This window comes from Salmo salar, chromosome 04, assembly GCF_965601325.2.
Source record: "Salmo salar chromosome 04, fSalSal1, whole genome shotgun sequence".
Lineage (NCBI taxonomy): Eukaryota > Metazoa > Chordata > Actinopteri > Salmoniformes > Salmonidae > Salmo > Salmo salar.
This window is the reverse complement of record NC_138294.1, coordinates 59,937,824-59,951,181: the sequence shown is the minus strand read 5'-3', so window position 1 is coordinate 59,951,181 and position 13,358 is coordinate 59,937,824. Positions and strand designations below refer to the sequence as shown.

Genomic DNA, 13,358 nt, shown 5'->3' with positions numbered 1-13,358 from the left:
GATGAAGTTCTAAGAATGTTATTTAAAAACATATACATTCTGTTCTAAGCATCAACAAAACTCTATCATGTTAAAGCTGTAATATGTAACTTTTTGGGTGATCTGACCAAATTCACATAGAAAAGTGAGTTATAGATCTGTCAATCTCATTGAAAGCAAGTCTAAGAAGTGGTAGATCTGTTCTATGTGCTCTCTTTCTATGCTTCCTGTTCTTAAGTTTCGTTGTTGCGTCTTTTACTTTCGGTTTTGTACTCCAGCTTCAAACAGCTGAAAAGACAATATTTTTGGTTATGTAAAAAATATTTCACAGCGGTTTAGATGGTACAATTATTCTCTACACTACACTTGCTTGTTTTGTGACATAAACTGAAATTAGGTGAACTATTAGAATTTTTGGAACCAGGAAATGTTGGAACGATTTCTCCATAGTGCATCTTTATTAAGTGTGTTCAGGTGTGTTGGCTGCACCCTGTTTGAGTAGATGTAAAAAAACATTGCACAGCCTTCCAAGTGGCGCAGCAGCCTAAGGCACTACATCGCTGTGCTTTAGGCGTCACTACAGACCCGGGTTCGATCCCAGGCTGTGTCACAACCGGCCATGACCGGGAGTCCCATAGGGCGGCGCACACTTGGCCCAGCGTTGTCCGGGTTAGGGGAGTAATTGGATCGCAAATGGATATCATGAAAGTTGGGAGAAAAAGGGTGTAAAACACAACAACAACAAAAAAAACATGTTATGCTAGCTCCATCCTGGTGGCGGAATGGACTAATTCCATGGATAGAGAACAGAAGATTATTGGTTTGAATCTCACTGATGCCGTGGAACAATAAAAAATAAATGTGTTCGCATGATTAAAGGATAAGTAAATGAATTTCCATGTGTCTTATCTGTGCTTGGAGTTCAAAAATGTTAACCCAAAATAAGCTAGCAGTGTTATTAAAAGTCTTATTAAAACATTCAGTGAAAGTTTTAAGGAAGTTATTAAAAACCCTCCGAATAACGTTCTCAAAGCGTTAATAAAATCTCCCAGGAAAACTTTCAAGGAACCAAAGAAAAACATTTTCAGAACCTCCCTGCAACCGAAACATAAATGTTTCCAGAACAGGCAAAACGTTCACTTCTGTTCTCAGAATGTTTAAAAAGCATTCTGTTTTACCGGTCTGGAAACTTATGGCTTCGTTCCCACAACTAATGTGAAACTAAAAACATACGTTCCCACAACTTCCAAGGAACCAAATGTGCTAGCTGGTTAGGCAGCAAAACCACACTTCACATCACACTGTATGCAGCAAAACCACAATTCACTCATGCTGTGTTAGTTAAAACCTGCTGCAAAACTGAAAAAAATGAATAACTAAAAAGAGCAATGAATATTGTGTAGGTTTGTCTTCAATGGAGGTGTATCACTTAAACCTCACATGATGATGAATATAATTCCCTGTCAAGACTGACTTCAAATGTTTTAATATATTGTCGTTGCATTCCATTTGTTGTGATCTTGAACGCTCCCCAACCGTCTCTCTCCCCCTCTTGACACAGATAAAGGAGAAGTTGGATGCGCTCCTGGCTAAGCAGAAGGATCTCTCTGAGAGATGGGACAAACAGCAGGAGAAGCTACAGCGCAGTGAGTGACTCACTACACTGGCAGGCACCGTGGAGGGAGCACAAACAGCTTTCAAGCAGCACTGCAGAATTCTTTATATGGAAGGATGGAAGGGCTTGTGCTCGAGAGTACTGGTTTTAGATTGTGCCTCAGAGCAGGCTTCACACTGCACAGTTTTTGTGAACAACATGGCTTTCACTATGAATATTTATGTTTGTGTGTGGGCTTCAACAATAGTTTCAACGTGACTAGACTACACACTAAAATAAATAGTTATATATAGTACCAAATAAGGGTTATTTGGCTTGTTACCATAGTGGACCCTTTTTGGTGCTATATAGAACCATTTTTTGAAGTTTCTATAAAGAACCATGCTCATAAGGTCATTTCCTAAGGTTCTACTAATAACCAGTGCATTTACCTGGAGCTAACTGGAGCAGTGCCATTCCATAAGTGTTATATAGAACAGCTGGGGGACCCTAAGGAAAGAATTGGGAACCACTGATTTAGTCACAAGACACCGTAACTGGCAATAGTCATATTTAACAAGTATTGACGTAAGACATGACATAACACAACATATTAGATAAACTGGAATGACATTCTCACTCACGGTTGCACAGAAAGAGCTTAGCGCAAACAACGCCCCAAAATATTCAAATGAGCCACCGCCCCTACATTTTAATTATCCCTAAAAGACGCGTCATTATGGTTCAAAATATAACCATCACCTCTTTTTTTTTGCCTAAAATCACAAACCCAAATCTAACTGCCTGTAGCTCAGGCCCTGAAGCAAGGATATGCAGTTTCTTAGTACCATTTGAAAGGAAACACTTTGAAGTTTGTGGAAATGTGAAAGGAATGTAGGAGAATATAACACATTAGATCTTGTAAAAGATAACACAAAGAAGAAAAAAAACATTTTTTTTGTATTTTTTTTGTACCATCATCTTTGAAATGCAAGCGAAAGGCCATAATGTATTATTCCAGCCCAGGTGCAATTTAGCAGTGTATGTGCAAAGTTTTAGACTGATTCAATGAACCATTGCATTTCTGTTCAAAATGTTGTATCAAGACTGCCCAAATGTGCCTAATTTGTTTATTAATAACTCTCCTCAAACAATAGCATGGTATTATTTCACTATAATAGCTACTGTAAATTTGACAGTGGAGTTATATCAGAAATGTCTATGTCCTGGGAAATGTTCTTGTTACTTACATTCTCATGCTAATCGCATTAGCCTACGTTAGCTCAACTGTCCCACAAGGCACCTGAAGAAACATATTTTCTAAGTGTGTAGATTACACTTTACAAAACAGTACAGCCATCAAATACATCTGATACAACATCAACACAAAACCTTCAGAGTTGAGATAACCACGTCAAACTCAGACTTTCATGTAAATCATTAATTTATGTCAATGGAAGACCCATTCATGCCCATGCAGCATAAATGTGTACAGTATATGAGGTTCGTGAATGTTCAAAGACTTTGTTATAATAAGGAATATCGAGTTAAGCATGCCTATTCTCTTCTTCTTTCCTTCAGAGAAGGATCAGTTCCAGTATGCCCAGGAGACGGTGAAGGCGGAGGCCTGGCTGAAGGCCAAGGAGCCCCTGATTAGCTCCAGCTCCACCTCTAGGGAGGCTGGGGGGGCTGGAGGAGATGGCCAGGCCCAGACTGATGAGGTGGAGCAACTCATCCTCCGCCACGAGGCCTTCCGCAATGCTGCAGCCACCTGGAAGGAGCGCTTCAGCTCACTGAGACAGCTCTCCAATGTAAGCCTTTCTTTAGATAGATACAGACAGTCTACTTAAGTATTTACTTATGTCTGTTGTCTAACATATCTATTAGGATTTTGTTAAACAAGGGTTTAACTAGATATTTGATTCAATAATTTATAAGACGAGTCTTTGCAGTACATGTGTAGTAAACTTGCTAGTTGTTTTACTGTTACATTTGAGGTTACAGTTCACTTCAATCTCTCCTCTCAGGCAGAGAAGCTGAGAGAAGAACAGAGCAGCAAGCCTTCCCCAATGCCACTCTCCAGTCGGAGGATGTTCCCATCATCCTGTCTCACTCCGACCGTTCCTCTTGCTACCTCAACTCTGCTGAGACAGACGGTCCAGGTGCATATTGAGCCCAGGCCCAAGCAGACCAGTCTGGAGATGTCTGCCTCTGCCTCCTCTGCAGCCCAAAGGTTGGGTTCTACCATAGCCAGCTACGCTCCTGTCATAAATGGCTCTGGTTACCATGGACTGGACCATCAGAGCAGCAGCGGGGGATTGGAGAGTTCCAACTACTCTGGACTGAACCATCCGGGCGGTGGAGGAGTGGACAGCAGCTCTAGTTACCTTGGAGGGAACCATCAGACTGGCCCCCCGCCAGTGGATAGTTCTGGCTACCTTGGACTGAACCATCAAAGCAGTGGGGGTATGGTTAGTCCAGGCTACCTACCTCAAAACCAAAGTAGTGGGGGTGTGTGTGGTCCAGGCTACCTACCTCAAAATCAAAGCAGTGGGAGTATGGGTAGTCCAGGCTACTTGCCGCAAAATCTAAGTAGTGGGAGTATGGGTAGTCCAGGCTACCTGCCGCAAAATCAAAGTAGTGGGGGTATGGGTAGTCCAGGCTACCTGCCGCAAAATCAAAGTAGTGGGGGTATGGGTAGTCCAGGCTACCTGCCAAAAAATCTAAGTAGTGGGGGTATGGGTAGTCCAGGCTACCTGCCGCAAAATCAAAGTAGTGGGGGTATGGGTAGTCCAGGCTACCTGCCTCAAAATCAAAGTAGTGGGGGTATGGGTAGTCCAGGCTACCTTCCGCAAAATCAAAGTAGTGGGGGTATGTGTAGTTCAGGCTACCTGCCGCAAAATCAAAGTAGTGGGGGTATGGGTAGTTCAGGCTACCTGCCACAAAATCAAAGTAGTGGTGGTATGGGTAGCTCAGGCTACCTTGCACAAAATCAAAACAGTGTTGGTATGGGTAGCTCAGGCTACCTCGGGAAAAATCAAAGTAGTGGGGGTATGGGAAGTACTGGCTACCTTGCACAACACCAAGGTAGTGGGAGTATGGGTAGTTCAGGCTACCTTGCGCAAAGTGGTGGGGGTATGGGTAGTTCTAGCTATCTGCCTCAAAGTGGTGGGGTCATGGACCCCAAAATGGCATATGCTTGGCAGCATCTGAAAGCTGACTGCATGCAGCCCAGTATGAACCACATGCACAAAGCTGTCAACCCCCTCCTGGAGGCCAGCAGGGCGCAGAGGGAACAGTTTGGGGACATCCCCATGGTGGACATGATCGGGCCAGAGTCTGGCCTGGATCTCCTCCACGGCAGGCTCCAGAGGGACCCCCGCGGCAGCCGCTCCGACCCCCAGATGGACCACCTGCGGCGGGAGAGGGAGTACAAGCTGGGTCGGCAGACCTCCAGTGAACAGGAGATTCAGGCGCGGCTCAATGAGCTGCCAATGATTGTGCGCCAGGAGCGCTATAGGCGACGCCTGGAGAGGCAGTCGTCCAGCGAGCAGGAGGGCAGTGGGAAGGCGAGGACACCGAGGCAGGATGACTCCAGTGACATGGAGTCAGCCAAGGAAGGCTCCGACAAACGCTCAACGTGAGTCCAGGACTGCCTGGTCATAACCTTAGCAGTGCTTCACTGTCCTGTTTGTTTGTGGAAACTCATTTAACAAGCTCATTACAAAAAACGTTATTACAATTTGTCTGGTCAGCACTGTCCACCGTGATCCAAAACCATTGATTTGGAAGGTAGAGTATTGATTATATTCCCTGTTTGGGTGACTCATGGCAGAAACTGTGTCATTGCAGAGAGAAGAGAGCCACCACCATGGCTGAGATTGTGGAGCAGGCCCAGGAGAGAGAGGCAGCACAAGTAAGTTATTTCACATGTACAGTATTTAACAGTATTTCGTATTTTGTTTTTGTATAATGAAGATCGTTTGTTAGGCCACACAGGCCTGCTTTTTGGATTTCTGAATGACACACCTCTCTCCTGTCTGTTCCAGGCTCGAGGGGAGACGTACCGCCCCACCAGCAGCCTCTCAGCACCCGTGACCTACGAGCGCCCGCGCGCCCGAGACCGCCCCAAACCCCGCAGGAGACCCCGCCCCAAAGAGCCTGAGGAGAAGCGACGCTCTCGCTCGGCTCCGGCCCAGAGTCCGGCACAACTTCTTCCGCCCTCACACACTGCCCATAACGAAGGCTTCCTGTACCGCAAACACGACTTTGAGGGCCACCAGAAGAGTCCCAGCAGGTGGGCGTCCACCGACTTACAGTTACACACACCACACACCACGCAGACAAGAGTTAAAAAGTTAATGTAGCTAGATCACTAAAGAATATGTGTATATACAGTACTCTATTGACACACTATGACACACATATTGACACACTATGAGTTCACTTTGGAAGAAAGTAGAAACGTGCATAAGCTGTTGCCCAACAAGCTGTTCTTGTTCTTGTTTTGCAGTAAGTCCTGGGTGAATTTGTATTGCGTGTTGTCAAAGGGAGGGATCACTTTCTACAAGGACGCCAAGAGCACCACCACACCTTACAATGAAGAAACCCCACTCGACCTGAGCGTCTGTATATGTGATAGCACCATAGGATACAAGAAGAAGAAAAATGTCTTCGTTATCAAGTATGGCTTGATGAAGAGGATATTTTTTTACTCCACCTTATTCCTTATTTTAGCATATAATAATTTTCTTCACCTTAAAACGTTTGAGTGACCAGAGGATAGACTCTTGGTACTTCCAGTAACAATGTCTCTCTCCTTTCTTCTCCAACAGGAAAAATGATGGCAATGACTATATTTTCCATGCAAAGGATGAGGTAAGAATGCCTGTGATGAAATTGAACATGTTTCATTTAATGTCTTAACATCAATGTTTTATTCCCATTAGAGAGCTAGATAGGCCACCCCTCTGAGCAGAGTTCCTCTCTAGGTTTCTTCCTACAGTAGGTTCCTTCCTTCTAGGGAGTTTTTCCTGACCACTGTGCTTTCGCTTGGTTTTGCTTGTTCTTTGGGGTCTAGGCCAGGTAACCGTAAAGCACTTTGTGACAACTGCTGATGTAAAAAAGGGCTTTAAAAAATACATTTGATTTATAAATTACTGGTCCTGCTTCTTGGTTTTGTGGAAACCCTGACAATATCATGTCTCTGGGTGCACTTTTGCAGGAGGACCTGAAGGCTTGGGTCACTAACATCACCACCAGTATAACTGAACACGAGGAGATCGCCAAGTGGGACAAGCCCACCACCTCGTCCACAGATCCCGACCGCTCGGAGAGGAAGGAGAAGTCTGAGGGCGACGCAGACGCCAGGTCAGAGAGGTCTGAGATGGGAGGAGAGGTGGAGGAGGAGGAGAGGTCAGAGAAAGAGAGGTCTGAGAAGGGAGAGGGGTCCAAGAAGACGGGAGAAGGCTCAGAGAAAGCAGACACGTCGGAGAGGGGTGAGAGGGCAGAGGGAGGGGGAGGGGGCTCCAGCACGTCAGGGAAGAGCAAATGATCCCCGCTGAGTGGAGGAGTGGACTGGCATCCAACCATCTAAAGCCCCCCCCCTCCTAACTTTACCCTACGACACCAGACAGTGCTGAACAAGAGAGACGGAGGGAGATGTGTACATTTTTGTGCATATCTTCTCTCTTTTTCTCTCTCTATATCTCTCTGTCTCTCTCTGTGACATCCTGAGGCTTGGGTCCTAATGTTAACTGTGACTGACTGATCTTTCAGCCCCTCCCTATCCCCCTGGCAAAATACATCAATACTTGCATTGCATTGTGGCCCTTGCTGGTAGGTTGGAGGATAGGGGAGATTAACCAGCGCCACTGTGTGGTCACAGGCATTTGTCACAGTCACGACTCATTGATCATTTATCTCTTGGATTCACAGCATCTCTCAGTATATATATAATATACCTATGACTGACTATGTAATGCTCTGTCTAAAACAACCCAAGCAGTGGTGAATGAAATGTCTCACAATATTTTGAAAAAGCTTTTTTCTGAAGCAATATACTTTTTTATTTCTTCTCTTTGTTTGAGAGAGAGTGAAAGGAGACAAGAAACAGTTGCTTATTAATTCTATGATTGTTCACATTCATCATCAGCTTGTTTCCGGCAGGTCAGCAGCACCTTAAACACTTCCAACACGTCTGTGTATACTCAGCATATTGACATTCCAAACCCACCTCATCGCTATCTCTGAGTCATGTTGTCATGATGGAATGCTAGTATTACCTACTTGTGTTAATAATTGAATTGATCAACACATGATTCTCTTCTGAACTCTTGGATTAATCATGTACAGGCCCATGCCATGCCAGGAATAAAGGTGAAATAGTGTTGCCAACTGATTAAAACTCAATCACATTCAAGAGTCTATTCAAGGAGGCAGTGCCCAACTTGACCTCCTTGTGGTGCCAGACCTGTGTCATGGCATGACAGTATAGTGCACCTTCTATTTGAATGCCTTCATGTTCTTCGTGGTCTTGAGAAGTTCACCCATTTTTAAATGAATTTGGCAGTGCAATAATTCCACCTGAAGGGAAGGTCTGTGTAAAATGCTAATATCATTGCGCAACATCTTAAACTATCCCCACATAAAGTATGGTGATAAGAAGATATGTTTTAATGACATAGCAGAGAAAAGCCCAAGCCAGAAATAATTCATGCTTCTTACGACTGCTATTTGATCTGAGACAAATTAAGAAGCATTAGAACCTCATTGCTATTTTTATTATATTATTAGAATATATTTGACAGGGACTGTAATGGTTTCACTTGTGAAAATACAGTAGTGACATCAACATTAGGTGAACCCCAGAATATACAGTTGAAGTCAGATGTTTACATAGACTTAGTTTGGAGTCCTTAAAACTTGTTTTTCAAACATTCCACAAATTTCTTGTTAACAAACTATAGTTTTGGCAAGTCGGTTAGGACATCTACTTTGTGCATGACACAAGTAATTTTTACAAGAATTGTTTACAGACAGGTTATTTCACAATTCCAGTGAGTCAGATGTTTACATACACTAAGTTGACTGTGCCTATAAACAGCTTGGAAAATAACAGAAAATGATATTATAGCTTTAGAAGCTTCTGATAGGCTAATTGGCATAATTTGAGTCAATTGGAGCTGTACCTGTAGATGTATTTCAAGGCCTACCTTCAAACTCAGTGCCTCTTTGCTTGACATCATGGGAAAATCAAAAGAAATCAGCCAAGACCTCAGAAAATAAATTGTAGACCTCCACAAGTCTGGTTTATCCTTGGGAGCAATTTCCAAACGCCTGAATGTACCATGTTCATCTGTACAAACAATAGAACGCAGGTATAAACACCATGGGACCACGCAGCCGTCATACCGCTCAGGAAGGAGACGCGTTCTGTCTCCTAGAGATGAACGTACTTTGGTGTGAAAAGTGCAAATCAATCCCAGAACAACAGCAAAAGACCTTGTGAAGATGCTGGAGGAAACAGGTACAAAAGTATCTATATCCACTGTAAAATGGGTCCTATATCGACATAACCTAAAAGGCCGCTCAGCAAGGAAGAAGCCACTGCTCCAAACTGCCATAAAAAAGCCAGACTACGGTTTGCAACTGCACATGGGGACAAAGATCGTACTTTTTGGAGAAATGTCCTCTGGTCTGATGAAACAAAAATAGAACTGTTTGGCCATAATGACCATTGTTATGTTTGGAGGAAAAAGGGGGAGGATTGCAAGCCGAAGAACACCATCCCAACCATGAAGCACGGGGGTGGCAGAATCATGTTGTGGGGGTGCTTTGCTGCAGGAGGGACTGGTGTACTTCACAAAATAGATGGCATCATGAGGAAGAAAAATTATGTGGATATATTGAAGCAACATCTCAAGACATCAGTCAGGAAGTTAAAGCTTGGTCACAAATGGGTCTTCCAAATGGACAATGACTTCCAAAGTTGTGGCAAAATGGCTTAAGGACAACAAAGTCAAGGTATTGGACTGGCCATCAGAAAGCCCTGACCTCAATCCCATAGAAAATTTGTGGGCAGAACTGAAAAAGCGTGTGCGAGCAAGGAGGCCTACAAACCTGACTCAGTTACACCAGCTCTGTCAGGAGGAATGGGCCAGAATTCACCCAACTTATTGTTGGAAGCTTTTGGAAGGCTACCCGAAACGTTTGACCCAAGTTAAACAATTTAAAGGCAATGCTACCGAATACTAATTGAGTGTATGTAAACTTCTGACCCACTGGGAATGTGATGAAAGAAATAAAAGCTGAAATAAATCATTCTCTCTACTATTATTCTGACATTTCACATTCTTAAAATAAAGTGGTGATCTAACTGACCTAAGACAGTGAATTTGTACTAGGATTAAATGTCAGGAATTGTGAAAAACTGAGTTTAAATGTATTTGGCAAAGGTGTATGTAAACTTCCGACTTCAACTGAATCATAAACTATTTCTCCCTCCCTGTTTTCTGTCTTTCTGAGATTAAACCAATAGAAAATGATTGTCAGTCAGAGGAGGATTTATGTACAATTGTCATGATCTAGTCATTCAATTTTAGATATCTTTACGTACAGTACACCAATAAATCCTATGCTCTAATAAACAGAGTTCTATGGAATGAAGTGGGTTAAGATTAAAACATTTACGTTAATCTACACAAATGAAATGGGGAAACAACATCAGTCAATTACGATATTACTGTTTATTTCATTTAAATGAAAAATATGCAAATTAGGAGTCACTAGCAAAGGATAGTGTATATACACCAATATCTAGTTACACTTAACATTTTACAAGGGAAAAGAGTGCTGGACCTAGGTACATTTGTTGTGTATTTATAAATGTGTATTTAATTTAATTGATCATACGGGTTTGCTACAGACAGTTTTTTCTATTAGTAGTTAGATCCTGTCAGGCAAGTGAATTATTATAAGAACAGTCCTATTGCGAATGATAGGCCTTCGCTACATTTACTTGAACTGGTTAACTGGCTTGGATGATAACAAAGAACTTGCTAACCTGAATGCTAGTTTATTTAGCAACTCTGGAGCTGATCAGACTGGTATCCAGGCTACACACGTTTTAGCTGTGACTCTTGAGCTATGACTTCAAAGCTAAATACAACCATACATCCACAAAATGTTTTGCTTGCTTCAGTCATATTGGATGATTAATTATAAACATATATTGATAAGAAAGTTAATGAACACAAATAAAATGTTGGTTTAGTTAATATTGTACACCTACAATATGAAACCTCAATAGCCAGCATAGTATGATTGAAATTTGGTCAACTCTGTTTCAAATGGGCTACTTTTTAATTATGTTTACAGATATGTTTTATCTGATTCCTAAATGCCCCATACCATGGACCTTCCAAATCAAACATCATTGCTTAAAGTGGTCTGTGTGTGTTATTAGTCATAACCAAATCTGTAAACATTTTAAATAATAAACCTTGTCAAGCCTTATCCCCAAAACCAGTATTTAGAAAATGAATTGATTTCACAATATACTCAATACAGACTGTTCCATTTGACTCAGGATGCAAATACTGGCACTCATTGGTATTAAAGTGTTATGACACAAGCAACAGTCTAACTGCAGCTTGTTGATTGGACGCAGTTAACTTATTGGTAAGACTTGAATATATCATGATATATGTGTTATGTCATCTGTTACAATGTCGACTAGAAACTGTTGAGAAACTGTCAATTACAGTATAACAACAAACTGTCTATTGTAGGTGGTTATTGTAGGTACCACCATGCCATTCTGAATTACAGGCTTTAAAAACAAATGGTACCTAAAATGATAATTTATTAGTAGGCTTATTACGAAATGTTTTCATTGTAACTATTTCCTCCGGAATTGAGCCTTTCATTGCAATACATATTTATTAGTTAAACACTAGTAGCTGTTTCTCTTATTTTCCACTGTGGAAAGAGAGAGGCTCTCCTAATTCTATTCATTCTAATTCTATGGTTCTGCCATCTACATTCTTATCAGAGAAATCCCAGCATCACTTGATGAAACAAACAGGTTAATACTATAATACTTACTAAACACACATAAATACTACAATATCTACTAAACACAGAAATACTATAATGCCTACTAAACACACAGAAACAATGTAACGTAAAGCTCTTGACCTCATGGCTGGTGTTTTTGTAATTTTGTGTTTTTCTTGTCTCAGATACTGTGTTAGTGTACCTTAATGATACCTATACCTTGCTGCTATGACCTTTTCTCTATGTAAACCTCCTTACTTGCTGATGCAAAATTTACGTGAACATTGGTGTATGCTTGACACAGAGATGTTAAGCCAAGAGTTTTTGAAAAAGTAATCATCAACCATCCTCCACAGATCAGTAGATACATAATGCATTCTATATAGTAGTGGGAGAGAATAAGAAATTCCTGATGTTGCAGCCACTCAATGTTTAAAAATCAAAGTAAATTTGCTTGATTGAGTAGAGAAATTTAACAGATTCCTGTGTTAGAGATTTCACTCTGAAGTAGAATAAAACATTTTAAAAAATGAATTTGGCAAATTAGTAAACCTTGCCAGAGTGTACTGTTCTTGAGACAGGTGTACACAAAGGTCAATTCTCTTCATTTTGAGGGGGTAAACATACTGTCATTATAACACCTCATGACGTAATCACCAATTAGCATTGGCAAACATTTATTAGAATTCATGGACTTAATCCATATGACCAGCTATGTACTTAATGCTCCAATCTCCACTTCTTAATGCCTTTGTGCATTTAACACATGGAGTGTCATGACTGGTAATGTCAAGTGTCATGATGACACACTTATGTAGGCATAATGACACAGTTATGTATACGCCTTCAACTAAAGTATTCCCTGTATTTAACCAAGTCATTTGTTAATTGTTTTGTAAGAAGAAGAAAAACTGTCAGTGTCATAAAGTCACCTGGGGATAGTAACTGAACCACATAGCTCTGACAACCTAAGTGAATAAATCAGTCATAGATGTCAAATGAAGGGCTGGTCTTTTAAAAAACAACTGTGTTTTCTGTTTTGAGGTAATAACGCTTCAGATCAGTAAGCTTGAAATCTTTGCTTATGTACAGTATGTTGGTACACAATAAAACATTTTTATGCTGTATTCTGTAGCCCTCTTATAGCAGATCAGTGAAAGGCTGAAACACATCAGAGCTACTCGCAGGTTTCAAGAGAGACGCAAGTGGAAACATTAATTGATGATGTGCACAGTGTAAAACGCTAGTGGCGACGCAGGGTCTATAAGAAATATACATGTATACGGTATTGCACAAAGTCTGCACAACTCAATGTATGTCTTTTAAGAATGTACATTTTAATTCTGATTTGTTTATTAATAGACTGGAGCAACATCTGCCAATATCTGTCTGTTGAAATATGGTATTGTCTCATAAACTCTGTTCATCCCTTAATCTGGGCACTGTCGTTTTTAATACTGTATATAACTTGACTGGCACCCATTTACATGAAAATCACATGTAAATGTGATTTTCATGTACATTTATTTCACAATGCACAAGAACCTCAAATCTAATTATTGGCTCTGATCATTGGCCCATTTCCAATAATATAAGCAGATAAATTCTGTATAGCTTCTATATGATATGATACTGTGTAAAATTATTTACTGAGACGTGTTCTCTGCAATAATACTTTAGGTGTATGTTGGTCTTTGTGCTGCACCAACCTGCAGATCTCTATCAC

At 41.3% G+C, this 13,358-nt stretch overlaps 1 protein-coding gene across 1 annotated transcript in view; it reads left to right on the top strand.

Annotated features, from left to right (window-relative positions):
• LOC106603546 (uncharacterized) overlaps nt 1-13,066 on the top strand; it is a 33,351-nt gene extending 20,285 nt beyond the window's left edge. The window contains exons 12-19 of the mRNA XM_045717106.2: nt 1,541-1,625; nt 3,155-3,384; nt 3,601-5,213; nt 5,426-5,489; nt 5,623-5,870; nt 6,087-6,257; nt 6,409-6,451; nt 6,798-13,066. Of these exons, the coding sequence (XP_045573062.2) occupies nt 1,541-1,625; nt 3,155-3,384; nt 3,601-5,213; nt 5,426-5,489; nt 5,623-5,870; nt 6,087-6,257; nt 6,409-6,451; nt 6,798-7,127 (2,784 nt within the window). The 3' untranslated portion in view covers nt 7,128-13,066. The remainder of the gene's footprint in view (nt 1-1,540; nt 1,626-3,154; nt 3,385-3,600; nt 5,214-5,425; nt 5,490-5,622; nt 5,871-6,086; nt 6,258-6,408; nt 6,452-6,797) is intronic.
• Nucleotides 13,067-13,358: the final 292 nt, after the last annotated feature.